Genomic DNA, 19802 nt, shown 5'->3' on the forward strand with positions numbered 1-19802 from the left:
AGAGGAATGGAGACTTTTGACCTGTGGGATGCTCCCAACACTTGGTTTAGGGGGATATCTAGGTATGAAGGTAAAGGTAACATCAGATGAAAGCCGCCCAGGAGAAGGGCAAAGGTCTAAAACTTTGTTTACTCCTGATAGTTTATATGCTGTTTATTCAGACTGGACCTGAATCTAAATATCTGAACTTGAATGCTTGGTCTGACGCTTCACACTATAGAAACCTGCATTACCTGGAAACACAGATATGTTTCTACTGCTCTTGCTCTCTGATATGGCATGGTACATATTTCTAACCCAGGATTTCACATCAGGATGCAATTCTACTTATTTTTCTCTTTCTTCTAAAAGACGGTATTTTTCCCAGCTTTCTGCCTCTTTGGTGGAATCTGGCAGAGAGAAGCTCCCTCGTTTCTCACAGATTCTTCATGCAGTGCTTGTAATACTGCAAGCTTTAGCAAGCCAGCCAGGTTCTCTCTTTGTAGAGCATAAGATATTCTCTTAATCTATTGTTAGGAGGTGAAAAATATTATTTTGAAAAAGCACAGAAAATGGCACTCTAGACTCAAGGAAATCCAGGAACATGGAAGGACAGATAGTAAACAACAAATATGCAATTTGTTTATGCTGGTAGAATTTCAGTGTTTCTGTTCATCAGTTCTTGTATGTTGTTCTTAGGTTTCGTGGAGCAGATTGCCAGAATCAGGCAGGAGAAAATACACCACATTTTTAACATAGATCCCAATGGTTTTCAGTTGTGAAAATCCAGGTGAAAAGGAAGAAAATGGCATTATTATTCTAAACAGTAAACAACTCTAAGGCATTATTTTAGAACTCTTGTCTTCCAGTGTTATGAGAAAAGCAATTTGAGTAATTCTGACTATTATTTAAAGTACTGTGCCTCACAGAAAATGAATGTTCCTCCTGAACTCCATATTGCAAAAAAATACGAATAAAACACTCAGGAGTATATCATTTAGTTGTATTTTTTAATGCAAATGTGCTGTTTTAATGCAGTGTGATTGCTGTCTTAAGTCATTTCTCTGCACTGTGTAGTGTCACCCACTCAGAAAAATTTCTTTCAGAACCGTTTGCTCTGCACCAAACCAAAACATGGAGAAAACAGCCAAAATTTTAACTCCTATTAAAGAAATTAATTTGCCAAAATGGTGACTACTTTGTGTAGCACATTTTCATTATTTCAATACGCACTGGTCCCGCGGAGTTGATTGTTGTTTATACAAATATGTTAAAATGCTTAATAGCCCAGGTGGTAGGAGTACAGAATTGATACACAATAAACTACAGTTATATTAGCCAGCCTGTTCTTTTTTTAGGATTATTTTAACTCACTTTCTTAAGTCATTATTGGCATTGTTTATACATAAAACTACTTAGTTGTCTTAATTTTTCTTTTATGTCTCAAACTCATTTTCAACCATTGCTTTAACTGTCTCTCCTAGCAATTTTGCCATCTGTTTATTGCTGGCTGATACATCTTTCTGTCTCTCCACTGAGAGAACTGACATTTATGTTCTTGTGGTGCTAACAGCAGAGAGATTCTGAACAGCTTGTCTATCCTAATACATGGAGCCAGTCTTGGGATTTTGGTAGGCTCTGTGTTGCCACATCCTCTCTTTAAAAGATTAAGACCTCTTTTACAGTTGACTCGGATTGCTATCCACTTGCCCACGATGAAAACTCAAAAGAAGCCCTGACACTCAGTCGAAATGATCGCAGAGTCCTTGGATGCCTTGTGCATGCACCATCAAAGAGATATCAGTCCTAAATGCAATGCTGAAAGAATGGATCGTACGTACTGATGCAGTGCATCAAATTGTGAAGAGGGTTAAGAGAATGCATCCAGCCAGGAGATGGAGACCATGCAAGCACTGTGGTAAATTGCGAGCTTCGCTGGGTGACTACTGATGGCACTAGTGCCCCAGAGCAAAGCTTTTCACGCTGCATTTCCCGGGGTGCTGGAGACAGGCATTCATCGTCATTTTAGACTGTTCATGATAGAGCAGGACACTGCAGTTGGGTTGCCACACACACATCCTTCTCACTCCTTGAGTTAGAAAACTTATTTGAAGTTCAGTAGTCTGCCTAGAACAATGTAAATCCTTCCGTTGCAGGACTAAAAATCCGGCAAAACTGAATAGCCTTTCTTTCAGGTTATCTTCTTTTGACATAAAGGTAAAGGAGGGTTTTCTCCTTCTCCCTCAGGAAGTTCTACCCTGGAGCCCTTTAACAACTCCAGGTATTAAGCTAGGGTCTGCAGCTATAACCATTATTATGTTACCTAAAATGCCTTTTTCTTGCTAGCGTTTTCTAAACTGGCTTTGCTACTGGCATAAAAATAATGGAGGTAGGAGAACATGCATTTTTGTCCTTTTTCTCTGCCAATCCTTCCTTTTCTGTGAGCCTCTGTTATACTTAGGTCGAAACTCTGAATTTTAATTTCTTTATTCTCATTACAAGTATGCAGTATTTCTTGCTATTCCTTTCCTGGTTCTCTTGGTTCTCTCATTTTGAACACTTCACCTTTGTGCTGGGTAAAGGAATACATGCTGTAGAGACAGTCTGTCAGGGATGGGACTGTATAATTGCATTGTCTGTATAATTGCATTGGCCTCCTGAGTTGCAGTTCGAGTATCTTCTGTTTAAGTGGAAAATGCTAATAGCATGACAAATAATGGGAAGATGAGAGGACAGAGTGTGTTATAACTCAGGACAACAGTGAGAATGAATGACTGATGGTTATTTGGTGGGCTCTGTAGCTCATGTGACTGTTTCCAGTCCACTTTCTAGTATTCAGACAGGCCGCTGTTAAATCGGAAAGGTCAAAAACTGAATGCACATCCAGAGTGAGCTCTGCTGTCAGAGACAGCAGTCCATGTTTAGAGCAAATTACTCCAAAATTTAGAGCTGTTTCCAGTTCTGCTTCTGTCTTACTGCATGAACTGAAATGAGTCATTTCCATGTGCTACATCTGAGTCCCTCTCTAAACAGAGATAAGGTTATTTCCCCATCTCTTCAGGCATTCATTTTCTAGCTGCAGAGTATCAGGAAACAATGAGGAAGGTTGCAGAAGGCACTGCCCTATGCTGTGTTTCTTCAGTTGTGAACACAACAGCTTGGTGTTGGTGGCTGTCAATCTGATGTTATTCACTGCTAAAATTAAGCAGGAATATATTGTCTATACTGTATTTTGATTTTTTTTAACCATTAGCCAGTGTCCTCTGCACTTGGAGACAAAAGTTATTGAGCTATTAAATAGGAGAGGACACTTCAGCAACGATTTACTTGGCTATGTGACATTCACAGCAGAGTCTAACCACTTATTGTCAAAGACCACCTGTTTATGAGAAAAATACATTGTATTACTATCAAATTTATCTCACTCTCACCTGTGCAGAGCTTGATTCTAAACCAATGGCAGATGGAGTCGTACAGACACTGAGACTGGGGATATAGTGTCCTGCAGTAATGTTTGATTAGAACTGTGTCCCTGTACTTGGACCCGAAGATGAGTTATCCAGCTAAACTTTCAAATGCCGCAAGAGTCACCAGCATATCTAGGAGCAAAAATAATGCCAGCCTACTCCTTGAGTGTTATGAAGATGAGGTGGAAGGCCAGTTTGGATGAGCTGTCAGATGCAGCGATCCCTGATTTAGCAGCAAGGCTGCTATCTTGTTGGTTAAAGCCTGAGAAAAAGTCTCTGATTTTTTTACAAAGTCTAAACCCAGATTATTCAAAGGAGTTAGTGGCACTTAGTGTAATTATGTGACAGGATCTCAAATGTGTTCACTGATCACTGGTTACAAATTCCTTTTATCCTATTTTTCCATTCTTGCATCCCATTCCAGCCTCCTTTTCCAAGTTTCCTGTGCCAGTTTCAGTATGAGAATTCAGAATGAAATACTGGTATCATTTCTTATAAAAAAGAGAAAAATGAATATTAAAACACATCCTTGAACTTCTCCTATAATAGAAACGATAAGGGAATGAAATAATAGAGCAAGAATAATTCCTCTGGGCATCCTTGAAACTCTCAGTGATACATTTAATTTAGAACCATTAGATTGCGATTATATGCTAAATACTTTCTGATACTTAAAAGCACAGAGTATTGTGCATTAAGACTGAACAATCATCTTACGCAATAGGTAATTATCTTCCCCAGTATTTTGATTATTAATCTCAAATAGTTTCCCAGAATGACATTTTTTGCAGTATCTCAGTAATAATTGCCTTCTAAATTTAGAAAGAATTTTACATCTTTACATGTATGGGTAACCATTACTGTATATTCATAAACTGTGAGAAGAAAATTTAAACAAGCTTTACTGACCTTTAACTGTCATCCAGTGCAATATTTATCCATCACATGGTTATTAAAGTGCTGTAAATATATTGAGCTGGAATGCGACTCTAGGCCATTTGTCCGTGCAGGGAATAAGAAACCTCTCTAGACCCTTATGTGAGCTGCCTAGACCTTGGATCTGCATGCACTGACTTACCTGGTACAAAGGCTAGTACAGTTTTGTGCTGGTTGGTCTAAATAACAATGCAGGAGTGGGGAGGGCTCTGTCCCTCTGATTCTTCGCAGCTGCAGCAGTGATGCAATTTTACTATCGTCTTTTGTTTCTTTTGCCCATAAGCGTTGTCTAAGCTATTGCTAACAACCCACTGATATTTGACATCAAATAATTGTCTTCATAAATATATATACTTTCAGAAAATCTTCTTTCATCAGTTCAAAATAGAGCAAGTGTTTTCTTAAATAAGCAATTTAGGAGTAACTGAGAATGACCTAGAAATCAAAGGAGCTTTTAGATTGCTGTTTCTCAGAGAGTGAACAAAATCAACTGATACAACCAAAAACACAGTAAAGAGGATTCAGTTGTATTGACAACACACCTCAAGCCTTCAGGTCACATTCCAAGCCAGAACAGTGGAACTATTCCTGTCACTTAAAATTAATAGGATGTGAATCACAAGTGCAGAGCAATTTTTTATTAGATTTGTCTTTGTGAATGTCCTCACCCTGTGAAAAACATCAATGCACAATTCTGTGACAGAATGTCAGCATAGATATGTTGGAGAAGAGCAAATGTAATGGTGCCAGCACAGGAGATATTATTTCAGCCCAAAGAAAATTACACGTCTTCATTCCAGCTGACAACCTAAACAATGCCATGCCTCAAACGTAAATGATACACTGTTTAGCTGGAAAAGCCATTAGACATATGATGGATAGTGGAAGTGAGCTAACTGCCTTCTTGGAACAAATAGTGCTTTGCATTTTGCATAAGCGAGTTGACAGGTTTTTAAAAATTTACTTCCAGATTTTGCTTTTCAAATAGAAAAAAATCAATAGCAACAGCTGAGATTTGACATATCTGCATGCCATGCGGCTTGCTCTTCTTCCCACTGTTACACCTCCAAGATGGGAAACAGCCTGAGTGATCTTCCAGTCATCTCCAGTCATTTCTCAGCAACCTGATAAGTCATAAGTATTCCACCATCTTTCTTGCTGCTTGTCCAGCTTTGATCGAAATCTTTGTTCCTCCTAATCATTTAAGCATATTATGAGGATGTTTAGCAAAAACTTTAGAAAACCAGAGTATACTTTTGTGTTTTATCAGGAGTGAAATAAAATAGTCACAATATGCAGGAGACTAGGCCAGTCTCATGTTATTCTCATATTGATTCCACTTTGCTGTCATTTTATTTTAAATTAGAGTCTTAGAAAATAGAGTTGGAAGGACCTTCAACAGGTCTTCCAGTCTATCCTTTGCCCAAAGGCAAAATCAACTCTATCTAAACCAATTCTGGTAGATATTTGCCTAAGTGTTCTTTAAGACCTGCCTTGATGGCAATTCTGTGTGCTCCCTAGACCACTTATTCCAGTGCTATTTGTCCTTAAAATTAGAAGTCATTGCCTAATGTCTAATCCAAATCTCATTTGCAGAGGTCAACCATATTACCTTTTGTCCAACTGCACAAAGAAGCAGAGCGGTGAGAGTCACACCAGGGTAGTACAGAAAGAAACTGGATGAGATTGTCAATCCACAGAGGCTTATTGACATCATATCAGAGACAAACTGATGTATAAGGGACCCAGGGAGAATAAAGCTCCAGTTCTTCCAAAGGCCTCCCAGCGTAGCCCTCTTCCTTACCCTCACAGCACACCACTGGGGTGCGTAGCAGCCAGGTTAGACGTGCAAGGGGAGTCAGGTGAAGCTTTAGCACGCAGAACTATGCGGCAACACTGTGCTGCTGAGCCTCTCGCATGGCCATGGGCACTCCAGCACCATGACCCAGCATCTCATGTCAAAGCAGGGAAAACTTGTACTCCGTAGCAGACTGTGGAGCAAAGAATCAGTATTCTCAGTGCTACTGAAAATAAAATACTCAAGCAGAGGATGATAGGTCAAGAATCTGACATGTTGAACTACATTTCATACTAAATTTCTTCTTTATTAAAAGCAATTTCAAATTACAAACCAATGAGTACTAGGTGAAACTCGTTTGCCTGTTTTTATTGCTAACGTTTCTCCCATAAAGCCAAGGACCTGAAGGCTATCTGACTAATTTCAAGGAGGCTGGCTGTAGCTACAGTACTCTGAAACATTCATCTTCTACTAATTATCGTGTGGGAGTCATTCACAGAATGAATGAACCTTGTATTGCACATACGAGCTCTAAAACATTGTTCCATTATATTTTTTTACTTCTCTATCATAAATACAGGTTAGTATTTTACTATATTAGCAATCATCAAGAATCTTTACCTGAATGATACAGAGAAAGGCATTCAACATTGAAACTAGGATTTGTTGAGCAGGCAAGTTATTGATTCAAACACATTTGTTGAAAAAAAAGCCCCTCTTCAGTGAGAGAGGAAAGTTAAGTCTCCCATTCCTTAGGATAGTGCGTTTCTTTTGAATGTGATCAAAATCCATCCTTCACAACTATGGAACTTATCCAACTCGCACTGTAGTTACTCAAAAGACTCCTGCTAATATTGCCTATGAGCTGTGATCAGGTCACAAACAAAAGGAGGAAGGGGTTTAATACACCAGCCAGCATATGTCGAGCAGTACTATTCCAACCTGTAGCACTGTGGATTTGTGATCTTTCTTACGAAACAGAGTTTACCGAGTGCTGTATTCACAGCAAAGTATTGCTAAAGAGCAATTTTTTTAATCCCCACCTCCAAAGATGGTGGGATTTGGTTTGGTGGGTTTGTTCTGGGTTTTTGCAGGCAATGTAATCTCAAACCTTTACTGTACACATGGATACCCATTAGAGACGAGAACTTAATTTTTTTTGATTCCATATTCCATTTGAAGGTATAGAGCAACATTTTCGAACATTTAATTAGGCATCTACATCTCTCTTTAGAATTCTAAATCCAAGTCAGCAGTGCCAGCGCATCTGAAAATAAAAACATAAAACTGAAAGAAATCTCCTGAGAAGTCAATTTTCTCAATACATAAGCTGATCAAAGTCCATTTTAAAGAAGTAGAGATACTAATTGAGAAATCTAGACACCCATTCCTGAATGGTCAGCTAACAGGCTCAAAATTATGACTCAAAACAGAGTATTACAGATACTACGGTTTTGTCCCACATTTCAAAAAGGGAAAAAGGTTCTGAAGATAAGTATCGGATGAAAAATGAAGCAGAGGGATGACAGAAGGGTAAAAAAGAAGAAAAATAAAAAAAGATACGCTACAAGAAGGGCTAATGATGAGGAAGAAAATGCTCCTGTTTAACATGAGGGCTGATCTTGGAAACCCCCTTACTTGGGGACCAAGTAAGTTCTTATGTGGTGAGTAATGCTGCTCCAATGAGGCCCAGAGTTGAATCACAGGAGGCTTTAGCTCTGTAATTGTCTTCAGAGTGATAATTGTACATTAAAAGTAATTATTTAGATGAATGTTTATTTCTACATGCCACAAAAGAGAAACACCATTAGATAATCAGAGGAAAACAAATTTGATATCAATGGAAAACTCTTGCTTTCTGTGGATAGTGCAGCTCTGTATCCATGGATAGTATTCTTCGTGAACAAGGATGTTTGGCCTCATCATCTGCTGGAGTTACAGGACGCGGGTTGAAATGAACTTCGGCTAAGGAAAATAATTAGGGAAAGTTTTCAGTGATTATAATTTGGTTTTACTTATTTATAAAGAAACCTGTCTATGCACAACTCACAGTTAATCTCAGTGAATTCAGCTATGCTTTAACTTCCTTGGAGAACTGACAAAAATCAGCATGTTTCCAAAAACAACTAGGAATGTTGGATGGTTAGGTCAGAACCCTTACAAAGCTATCCCTTTTGCAGAATATGGGCCTTCAACAGTTTCTCCTTCTTGGACGGCGAAATTTCCCGCTGAAATTATTCTGGAATAAATATGCTCACAGCTGGTCCTGTTAGGTTTTCTATAACCTCCAATATCTTTGCTCTTTTGGGAATGCAGGAGAGAGAATGCACTGTAGTGTTTCTTAGCTAGAAGTAGGTCCTGTGAGAGTGACAGCCAGCTGACACAGGGTGGAGTATCTTTTAGGTGCCTAATATGAAAGCTAAGCAGAGATTTCCCTTCCTTTTGGAAAAAGCCGTACTGGTATCTTAAGGGCTTTCGTATTTTCTTTAGTACAGCAAAAGCCATCTGTAACACAGACATTAACCCCCAGCTGAAGTCTGGCATGGAAAAAGCAGTAAAAGGTTTCCTACTTATTTCTGTTGTTTGGAATTTGACAGTCACCATATGGAACCTATTGAATTTTACTCTATCCAGTGCACACTGTTTTTCTTACCGATTCTAAAATTCCTGTCCAGAGAAATCCCAGGGAGGAAATCTGAACAATTGGAAGTTGAGCTTGTTCCATTAGAATTTAGATACTTCAGATTCCGGGGTGGTAATATGTGGTCTAAATGCCTTGGTGTAGATCTAACTGTTGCACCTGATGCGCTCCAATCTGAAATCAGAGAGTGGGAGGCTTACAAACAGAACTCTGTACAGGAAATTCTTCCTGGTGCATTAGGAAGAAATCACATCTCAATCTAGTAGAGATCAGGGAGAAGAAAGTTTTGTGCTTGCTTCTTGTGCCATCATTGTACCTGCCCTGAAGCAGTGGGTCTCTGCACAGCATGCTGCCCAGGTGAACCTTAGCACAATTCCTGCTGTTAAATTTTTTTTTTTTTTTTTTTACCGGCTCTGTCACACTTGTGCAGGTGGGCTGGATTTCCAGCAATTCAGTCCTCTCTTTCCCCTTAGGGACCAAGGCCAGTAATATTGCTTTCTATAAGGTCACACCAAAGAAGACAGGAGGTACAGAAGGGAGAGGAATCACAGCCTTTCCCTTTTTGCATCATATGGCATAAAGCTGGCTGATGCTTAGGGGAGAACACTCTGTGTGCTACTTAGATTGCTCTTGCTGAATTCCCCTAGAGCAGATGGAAAACTATGTATTTCTCAGGAGCACACAAGGCACAGGATTGCTATGTGTAGTACATATGTGTTAATGCAGGATTTTTAGTCTGGTTTCCTGAAGAGAAAAGACTCAGCCAACTGGACTAGCTTCTCCTTTGTGAGACCCACTTTTTATTTTGACTAATTTGTAGAGGCATAAAGGCCTGAAGTCATTCAGTTTTTCCACATTTCTGTAAAAAAAAGAAAAAAAAATCAACATTCAATTACAGGAGAGACTCAAATATGGGCTTGCTCTGGTGAAAGGCTTCAGTATGAGCTTACCAATTCTACCTTTCATTTTCCCTGGCGTTGGCCAGTCATCACAGGGACAGCCCAGAATGAACCACAGCACATGTTGCTTCTTGCCCAGCCAGTAAATAGCAGCATCTTAGAATAATTTAGGTTGGAAGGGACCCTTGGAAGTCTCTTTCTGGAAGTCCAACCCCTGGCTCAGAGTTGGATCAGGTTACTCAAGCACCTGTCCAGCTGACTTTTGACTCTCTCTAAGGAGAAAGGCTCTCTTCACAGACTCTCTGGGTCACTGTCACAGTATTTAACTACCCTCATTTGAACAATTTTTCCTTGTGTCTAATGAGAATTTCCCTAGCTGCAATGTATGTCCATCGCCTCTGGTCTTCCTGCTGTGCACCTCTGAGAAGAGTCTGTCTCTCCTCTATAACTACCCCGTAGGTAGCTGAAGACAACAATTAAATCCCCCTTAGCCTTCTCTTCCCCAGGCTGAGCAAACGCAGCTCCCTCGCATAGAAGAATCAGCTAACATCATTATGTCAGAGAGTCTGCACAGGTTTCTGAATCTTAGCTCTGTGTATGTCTATTAAGATTGGAAGGCCACCGAAAGTGTAGCTCACATAAGGGAACACTGAGTTGCATGTACAGAATTAGAGAGCAGACTGAAATCTCTTTGAGAAATCTACATTTTTGTACTGCGCTCTGTCATCCCTCCATCATATCATATAGGCAGTTAATGGAAGAGTATAAGGGCCTAACATTTTTCCAATGCACGGTAGAAACAGTAGAAAAATATTGAGGGAAGCCCCATACCTTTTCATGTAGAATGAAAGTGACATCAGCAGCAGGCCAGGACTTATGAGTAAAGCTAAGCAAAACCCTGTAAGGCTTACCAGAATAATTATTCGGACGAAGTCTCCCCCAGCAAAACTGTATTCGGCTCTGCTTCAGTACATCTTCCTTCATTAGGCAATGAAACACAAAGATAAAGAACCCTAAAGAAGTAAGAAGAGAAATTCACATGTTTTGAGATTGATTCTCTAAACTGTTGCCCCTTTTCTAAACTCCTTGTATGCCATTCAGTCCCCTGTATGTTATGTATGGGCAGAGAGGTGGTCCCTGAGCCGGTATCAAGTTGGCCCAGAATTGCACTGAGAGCCATTTGTGCACATGAAAAGGTAATGGAAAGAGCTTTTTGCAGACTTGGTGTGAGAATAATCTGCAAGTCACTGGAGATTCTCAAAATCATGTTTATGACCAAATGAAAAGGATTGTCCCAGCTCCTGGAAAATCATTTATTGGGGCCCATATTTCAAAAGCATGAATTCATGCTTTTAATGGTAATATCTAACACAGCAATGCTAACTAACACCACTATCATTCCACTTCAGCTGAGCTTTCCTATTAAAATAGCTACAGTAGAATGCAAAAAGCTATATGAGCTCTCCTCTTCCCCCATGCTTAATTACATGGCATTACAAATGTATTTCTATTCCATAGTGCAAGATGGTTGTATTTGTAGCAGTATCCTATTCATAAATTACCTTGCAAGGTGTTAAAAATGCTGAAGAGGTACAAGAAAAATATCCTCACTGCTCCCCAGGCAAAAAACACAAAGCCCCATGTTAATCCCAGAAGGAACATCAAGCTGAAAGCACTTTTGAGGTCACGGAGAAAACCCTGTTTCCAGAATCTGGATCTATTTTGTGTCTTTGATTTCATGGAGTGGATTTGGAGAAGAACAGTGATGAACATGACCGTATTCATCAAAAACATTAAGAAGAAATAGGCCACAACGGAGATGTAAAACACCGTGTTCTCTTGAATCCAACAACTGCAAAAAAGGGAAGTATGCATTTAATAAGGAGCTCTGTGAGCGCTGAAACTAATGAGGCCTGGTTTCCAAAATAACTCTCATATATGGTTCTGTGATACCTAGTAAGGGACTTTCCCTTAATGCCCGTTACTTTCCCCCACTAAGGACATTCATAGAGTCTCTCCACTTGGCTGCCTTTTTTTTCATGCATGCTTTAGAAATTTAATGTCTTCAAGACTTCAACATTTCTGCTGAATTCCGATGAAACTGGTCATTGTTTCCCAAATTAATAACACACACACACACACACACACACGCACACAGACGCACACACGCAAAGACACACTGCCTTAGGAAAACCAAGTTAAATATGACCTAATCAAGAGCCTAATTAATAGTAGAGCACAAAGACAGGCACTGGTTAACTTTTCCTCAGACAGCAGTTAGTGAGTTTTGCTGCCTTTTTGCTAGAGAGTTATAACAATTTTCCCTCTGAGGTGTCATGGCTATGACATCATACTATCTGATGGTCTAAAATTCAAATCGTCCAGGTAGTCTTTACTGACAAGGGATCATATTGTGCTAAAGAGCAGGGAAAAAAAAGTAAATGGAAGTGTTCTGTGCTATAAAGTGCTTTAAGAAAAGGATGAAAGAGCTCAATGTTTTCCCACTGGAAAAGAGATGAGGTTGAGATGATTAAAATGAAGAATTTAAAATGATGAGTGACTTCTTAATGATTAAAGAGACAGAGCGATGTGAATTAAAGTTAAAAAAAAAAACAACAAGCAAACATGCAAAATACTAGAACAATTATTCTGCCTCTAGGTTCTACTGGAAATCTAGAACATGGCGGAGTATATACAAATGTTGCATCAAACTGAATTAATCTCACGTAACGCAAGAGAAATTTTCCAGAAAGGAAAAATGGAGTTGACACACTCGGTGACAAAGTATGTAGGGACATAACACTGGAGGAGCCCCTTTCTGTCCTCAAATCCAGTCTCTGAAGTGAGAGTTATTCCATGTGGTAGACATATAGTCCAAAAAGATCCACTGAACCGTAAGGAGAGGGTTAAGATGGCGGGAAAAAAGACAAAAGCAAGAGAGAAGATATTAATTCTAATTATTTCTTCTATCTGTAAGATACTATGGTGACCATCAAAAAGCTTAAAATATACTCACAAAGAGCTGAATGGATTGTTCTTAGAAAGTGATCCATTGCCATAGAAGTCTTTATTTATAATGAGTACAATACTAATTACAATAGCTGGTATTCCTAACATGGAAGGCAAGAGAAGAGAGATATTTAGGTTAAAAAGATAAAATGGAGAATATGAAATGCTGTCAGATAATCTCTGATGAATAATTACAGCAGTCACGTACATCTTGGGATCAAACTCTACCCTTAAAGCTTCTTTTGAAATGAGTGTAATTAAATATGTGGCATAGCAGGATCAATGTGCTTATTTATGTAAATTACAGATGAGTAGGCATAAAAATATCTGTGTTTGCAAAACGTCTGTGAGTGTTCAAACATCTCCAGAAGGGCTCCAAGCTGGTAAAATAAACCCAACTGATTATTAGGAAAAGCAGGGTGCAAAAGATAAGCAGATTGCAGCATTTTCCATTAAGCTCTGATAGAGACAGACATTTTCCAGCCAATGTCTGATCATTCTCCCCTTCCACTCATTTCCTGTTTGCCATATATCTTTCAGTTCTGGCTTTTCTGTTTAGAATGACTGCCACCAATAATGCCATTGCAGATGGCTGCACCTGAGAACAATTACGTGCAATATTAAATCTAAGGAGAGAGATCATTTGCTGCACAGTAATCAAACACAAGCAAACAACATTTTAAACCAACATCTAACACTACCCAAACAATACAGGCCAAATTCTGCTCTGGGTCACTGCCTCCAATACCTTTTCTAACAGCTGAGCCAGCATATTGGGTCCTTTTTGCTATGTTTCTCCCTAATAAGTCTCTGATGCCCAGCGCTCAGAGTAAAGGTGAATGGGGTCTGCTGCCAGTGAAGTCCCCACGTGAGCTATGCATGAAAGCCAAATTCCCCCCTGCAGGGAAATTATGCATAGTATGGCAGCTAAGGACATTGAGCCTGGAGGGGAAGATCAGAATTCTCGCTGAGTATCAGCGGTATACAGACAAAGGCTGTGGTCAGAGCTTCGTGCTCTCTCAGGCTCACCCACTAATGAGAACTGCCATCATAAACTGGAGTAGGGAAAGCAGTTCCTTAAACCCACTTTTCCTTGCACATAACTCTACAGGGAGCAGCATGCGCTTTCTGCTAATGTCTCCCTTAGCAGAAGAAGCTTAAGCTGGACCTATTTGAGGAAAGAATCCATCCTTAAGGCTTGCAGCGTGCACCACGTTTCCACAGGCTCAGTGTCCTAGCTTACTTTTGCCAATATGAACCTATTTTAGAGAAGATGATGAGCACAGAAGTCAAGAAAAAAATCCACTTACTTACCCCACCCAGCAATGCAGAATTTTAGGATGTACTTTGGGATGTAAACATTGAAAACTTTGACAAGAGCCAAGTACATGTGAACAGACTCCAGGCACATCCATGTGAAAGCTGCAAGCAGGAAGTAGTGAAGGAGTGCAGCCACAGTGATACAGAGACCAGGCTTGTTGAATGAAGACAGCCAGGAATTGACCAGGAAGACCAAGTTCACCATCAGCATTGCAGCACAAAGATTTAGCAGAATTTTTGAAGGATTGTCTCTCCGCAGCTTTCTAAAAAAAGTGGAAAGCAACAAGGTTGTCATTGAACGAGTTGCAGTGGGTACATTCTCTAACACAAGATAAGACAAATGTGCACTCAGCGTGTTTTAAATGGGCTTCCTGTAGTGTAAGGTGTGTCTACATTAGTGTTTTAGATCAAATCACTAGTATATTTTTGAAGCAAATCTTGTGCACTGAAAAAGAAGACCTTGCATATTACCTGGAAGAACTGCTAGGTAGAGAAGGCAGACTTAGCATTGTCTTTTCACTAGTCCTTTAAATATTATTTGTTACTGCAATATTATTGTATTATGCAAGCACCTAGAGTTTACCTAGGACTAGGGCCCCATCATGCCCGGAACTATTAGTACACACAGTACGGAACAAAAGGACGAAACACAAGAAAGACCAAGAGCGACAGAACAGGAACATAAGTATCCCTATTTTACTGTTCATATCATCCTACGTACAGTCTATATACAGGGAATATTGCAGACTCCTGATATGATATCTTACCCATATGCAGGGGTAAGTTCATGAAACGACAGAAATTTAGGAAAATAAAAATTGCTGAACAGTTCTGACTACTGCACGTCCTAAAGCGTGAGGATATGAATCTCTCTTATTTTGCTATAGTCACAGGTAAAAACAAAGCAACATTTTTATTTCAGATCTCACTCTTGCTTCCTGTGCATCACAGCACCAAGCATTACTGAACATTCTGATAGGTATTGCAAATTCATTATCACTAAAACATTAAAAACAATACAAGAAAGAGCATCAGACTTACTCAAGGGCTAGATACGTCACCAGTGTGATACCCAAAAAAAGGGAAGAAGCACCACATCCTGCATAGCTTACCAAAGTTAATATATAATCATTTGTGGTATCTATCTCTGTCCGGGACAAGTCCTAAGTTACAAAATAAAGAATCACAATTTTTAGCCATAACAGATAAAGAAAATTGCTTTCCATATTTTCACATTGTTAAAGAAACCAATTTCTATTCTGCTTATGGTTAGTTTTGGAGGGTTTCTATGACTATTTTCATATGCTTCTTACTGTACAGTCCTATAGAATATCCAAACGAGTCAAAATATGTAGTATTTAAAATATCCAGTACTTAGTTGTGAAGTTAGAAAAGCTGCAGTCCAGAAATGCTCACAGTGAGCATTCCAGTATCTCACCAGAATTATTCAGCTGGGAACTTGCTTTGCAGGAGTTTGTTTCAATGGCAGTTGCCAAGCTTGAGGACTGCACAAACATGTTAAATGTCTTGGAGGGTAGGAGAATTCTCCAAGTCAAAAATCCAGAAAGTGTCACCCTGCAAAAACCATCAGATAGACTGGGCCCTGCTTCTCCACAGTTGTTCCCAATAATGTTATTGACAAAATTTTTGTGTTTCCTGACACAGTTTCTCTCCTATTTTGTGAGACTTTGAACCTCAAACTAGAAGCCTTCCTCTCTGGGATACAGTAGAATTTGTACTGTTTAATATTTGTAAATAGGCTTATTACTGAAGTGAAGGTATAAAAGAAATGTGACCTTAAACTCAGACTGAATTCTATTTGCTGCAATTGAAAATTTATTAAGTCTAAAATCTATAACTTCTAAACTCCTTCCTGTAGGAGTCTCATTTTTACCACCAGAGAAGGCTTTTGTGCCTCTCTTTGAGTAGAGTAATGCTGACCTCTAGGGGAAGCTGGGCATATATTGAAGGCAAAGGGTACGTTGTATACTGCTGGGATTAGGCAATTTTCAACTATCTGCTCCTCAATTTACTTTGAATTTACCTATCACTTGGTTTTTGTTGCAGCCCATTCCCAAGCAGTTATCTCTGCACTCTCTTTTTTGGACATAAAGTTTTAGAGTCAGGTTTCTGTGTATTAAAATAATTGCTGCTTTTCTTTTAAACTTCCATTTCTGATGGAACGTTCATAAAATTTTCAGAGAGATGTAATATCATTAGTTGCTACTGGCAGGTAATTAAATGTATCACAGTATTTCCAAAACAGCAAATAACACATTAACGTTGATTAAGTTATACTGCAAGAGGTACAAACTATATCTGTAAAGTGAACTTGCATTAAAGCCAGTGATATTTAGAGGACTTTATACCTTAAAAATTATTATAACTGCTTTGTTTGTTGTTACTTATTTTAACAAAATCACAGATATCTAACAGCATGGATATAAATCTCCCTTCTCTCTCCAAAACTAGAGATTGCCTAGTGCCAAGGGACTTTTTCGGAGATGATTCATGAAGTACTTACCAGTAGGACTCCAAAATGGGTAAGGTGCTTACAAAAACAGATTGTGTAATTCATATCTGTATATTCCATTTCACACCCTGATGTATTCCAACCACCCAGTCCATCTGTGTAATAGAGAAAAAGGGATTTTTAAGCAGAGTTAGTCATGCTCAGTCATTTATAGTTCTGCAGCATGCAGAAAGTGTGAATACGAGCTGAAGTTAGTACAGATTGCAGGGGCATTTAGCAATACGCAAGTGAGATTTGACATAGGAACACATCTTATATAGTTGCCTGAGAACCTCAGAACTTGGATGAAAGCCTTTGGAGGAATGAAGAAATATTTAAAGTAGTTTACATGCCTGCCCAAAGAAAGCAAGAAGGTAAGCAGAAGTGTGCTTGACTAGATTACACTGTAGGATGTGGAAACTGCACAGAGAACAAGAAATGTTTACAGAGCAGAGGACAGGCAGAGTCCAGCATTGAAGAATCCAGATCTTCCCCAGTGAGTTTAAATTTATAACCCTATTTATGCGGCCTGAATGGCATACTCAGAAGCTAAACTTCTGTTTTTTTTTTTTTTTAATAAATTTCTAACATTGATAATTGCAGAGAAAACCTTTCCCTCGTGAGCTGAGTTAACCTAACAGACAATTGTCTTTGTGTATCTGTTCACTATCTGAGACCTATTCAAGGCTTGATGACAGCAAAAGTCCTCATTGGCTTCTCCGAAGTAACTCTGAGAAGTCATCTGATGTTTCTTTGCATTCTACTTTTTTCTTAGACTGACTTCTGTATTCATGTTGATGCACCATTACACATAATGCCAGACAAGCATCCCTTAGTAATAATACTGATTATTATATTAATTACTGATTACTGAGTATCGATATCAATGCAAACCAGCAATACAGAGCAGCCCAGTCTGAATAGGAGAGACCCAGAGTTTCAAACTGTATGTCAAGGAGCCAAAGGCTCTGCAAAACTGATGACAGAGCAAGTGTGGCAGCTCTGTAAACAACACTTACTGTTCTTCAGAAAGTCCCAAAAGACGCAGTGCACTGCTCTATTACCCTGAAAGCAGAGAAAAGGGATACTGTGACATTTATTCCATATGCTTGTACACTGTCTGCACTTCAAATCTAATCAGGATTTATAGTTAAGGCAGCTGGAGTTAACTTCCCCTGTATTGCTTGGCAAGAAAGCCCACCAAGGATGGCCTCTGTGACTGTTTGTTTGGTGGTGCTGCAGAGGGTCGTAGGTTACTGAAGATGGAGCCGTGTAGGGGCAGTTGGACACTTGGTCTTTGAGAACCTACTGAAATACCAGCGATCTCATCCACAGCTCTGAAAACTTGCAGAGGATCCCAATTTTTGCCTACCACTTCCCAATGGATATCCTGGGGGCCAATGATTTTTCCATTTTTACCAGTCTTTCTATACTTCATTTATTATCTGTTAATGCAAAAAAACTGACAAGCTGTCCAGCCTAGACTGATTCCTGTAGCTGATCTCATCAGTTTCATGTGGTACCTGAGATGTCATACCTAATTATTGGGAAATTCAAAAATTATCACTAGGACTTACAGTAACAACCTGACATTTTGCACCACAAAAAAAAAAAAAAACCTTTATTTCAGAATTTCAGTATTTCTGCTAATTACCATTCTGAAACCAGATAAGGCAGAAATGTAGGAGAAGATAGAGCTTGCCTGTAAGTTTCAAACAGCAGAATAGACTTAGTGGGTATTCATTGCAATGTTTGCTATTGGGGACATTCTAGTTTATTACTCATATTGCTACGGCAAACTTTCCCAAGGCACAGATTCATTTTCTTTTATTATTTAATGAAGTCTGAGAAGGCAGAGTTTACAGGAAATGACCTTAACAGATACGCTGTTAAGACTTGTGATCTGTAGACTGGCAAAAATAATTAGGCAGAAAGCCAAAGATGCAGATTAGGAAGATATCTCATTAAATATTTAATTAGGGTGTTTTAAAAGGTTGAGGAATAAATCTGAGAAGTGCCAGATGGTCTGGTAGAGTAAGAATGATGGAAAAGAGAGGACTATCTAGACAAAACTTCTGGGCATGTATTATTTGCAAGAACTGACTGGAAAAAACGTATTGCTATAAAAGCAGAATTTTCAAGCTCTCATTAACTTGAACTCTAATCAAATTCACCTTATTAAATAATTGTGTTCTGCCCTGGGCAATATATTTGTGTGGAGACTGCATCATAAACATTTGCAACACAGAAGTGTTAAGGCAGAACCCACTCAACAAGTTGGGCCCATTTAAAAATAATTTAAGATAGACTTTAGTCTTGAAACACTGTTTTGGAACAAAACAAATATAATTTTGAAAACATGTTTACAATGATTTGAATTTTTCTGAAATTTATTCCTGTTGGAGCAATTGTAAATCATTTCAGTCAAATGCAAACTGCCATTTTCAGCAAATAAACTATTCCTAGAAAAAACTGCCCAGATCAAACAAGGAAACAATGAAACTGTCCCTCACTTCTAAGCGTGGCTTTAGAATGGAGACACAAACTTTACCAACTTGCAGGAATTAAACAGCCCACAAAGATGTGTGTGGCCTGTCAATCTTTTGGTTGGTATATGATGGGGAGGTCAGTCAGCAAAACATCTTAAGCTTATCTGTCCTGTTATCAGTTTATTTTAAGGCTAAGTGAAATAGGTTCTGTTTCAACACACCTCTGATTAAATGAACACATCCTACCGTATTTTGGTCTATGTGCTGAAGAGTAATATTCACAGGCTCACTGAGGTTCTGAATGGATGCATTTTCAATGCTGGCACTCACAACGTAAGTATTCAACTTCTTCCTCTTTAAACTATCATCCTGTAATAGAGAAATACACACATGCAAAAGATTGCAAGACATTTAAGTTAACAGCAGAGAGCTGGATTGCTGTTTCTTTCTTTAAATTGTATTTCTTGGAAACGGAGATCAGCTAAACATCATGGGATGCCTGATGTAAGTTAGCTATTTGCTACTTCATTAGAAAGTGTAGATTGTAGGAAATTCAGGGACAGTCTTCACATTAGCTAAAGTAGAACTCACTTGTAGGTGCATCATCTGGATTGTGAAAGCTGTGTAACCATTTCAGTACATTACACATGCAGTTGTATGCCATTTAGCTCATAAGACAGTAGATGCAATTGTGAATATGTGAATACTTCTTCTGTGTGAAAAAGCGTTGCTCAGCATATTCTATCTTCATC

At 39.0% G+C, this 19802-nt stretch overlaps 1 protein-coding gene across 13 annotated transcripts in view; it reads right to left on the reverse strand.

Annotated features, from left to right (window-relative positions):
* Positions 1-6463: 6463 nt before the first annotated feature.
* ADGRG4 (adhesion G protein-coupled receptor G4) overlaps positions 6464-19802 on the reverse strand; it is a 42519-nt gene continuing 29180 nt past the window's right edge. For 7 of the 13 annotated variants that reach the window (XM_068957255.1, XM_068957254.1, XM_068957258.1 and 4 more), the window contains 10 exons: positions 19297-19419; positions 17581-17626; positions 16574-16677; positions 15091-15212; positions 14044-14312; positions 12737-12830; positions 11283-11572; positions 10632-10733; positions 8834-8995; positions 6464-8145 (listed from right to left, as the gene is read on the reverse strand). In XM_068957255.1, coding sequence (XP_068813356.1) covers positions 8018-8145; positions 8834-8995; positions 10632-10733; positions 11283-11572; positions 12737-12830; positions 14044-14312; positions 15091-15212; positions 16574-16677; positions 17581-17626; positions 19297-19419 — 1440 coding nt within the window. In that variant the 3' untranslated portion in view covers positions 6464-8017. Of the gene's footprint in view, positions 8146-8833; positions 8996-9228; positions 9681-10631; positions 10734-11282; positions 11573-12736; positions 12831-14043; positions 14313-15090; positions 15213-16573; positions 16678-17580; positions 17627-19296; positions 19420-19802 lie in introns of those variants that run through there. The other 6 variants (XM_068957260.1, XM_068957261.1, XR_011143506.1 and 3 more) reach the window with 5 other exon arrangements.

Source organism: Struthio camelus, chromosome 11 (genome assembly GCF_040807025.1).
Source record: "Struthio camelus isolate bStrCam1 chromosome 11, bStrCam1.hap1, whole genome shotgun sequence".
Taxonomy (NCBI): Eukaryota; Metazoa; Chordata; class Aves; order Struthioniformes; family Struthionidae; genus Struthio; species Struthio camelus.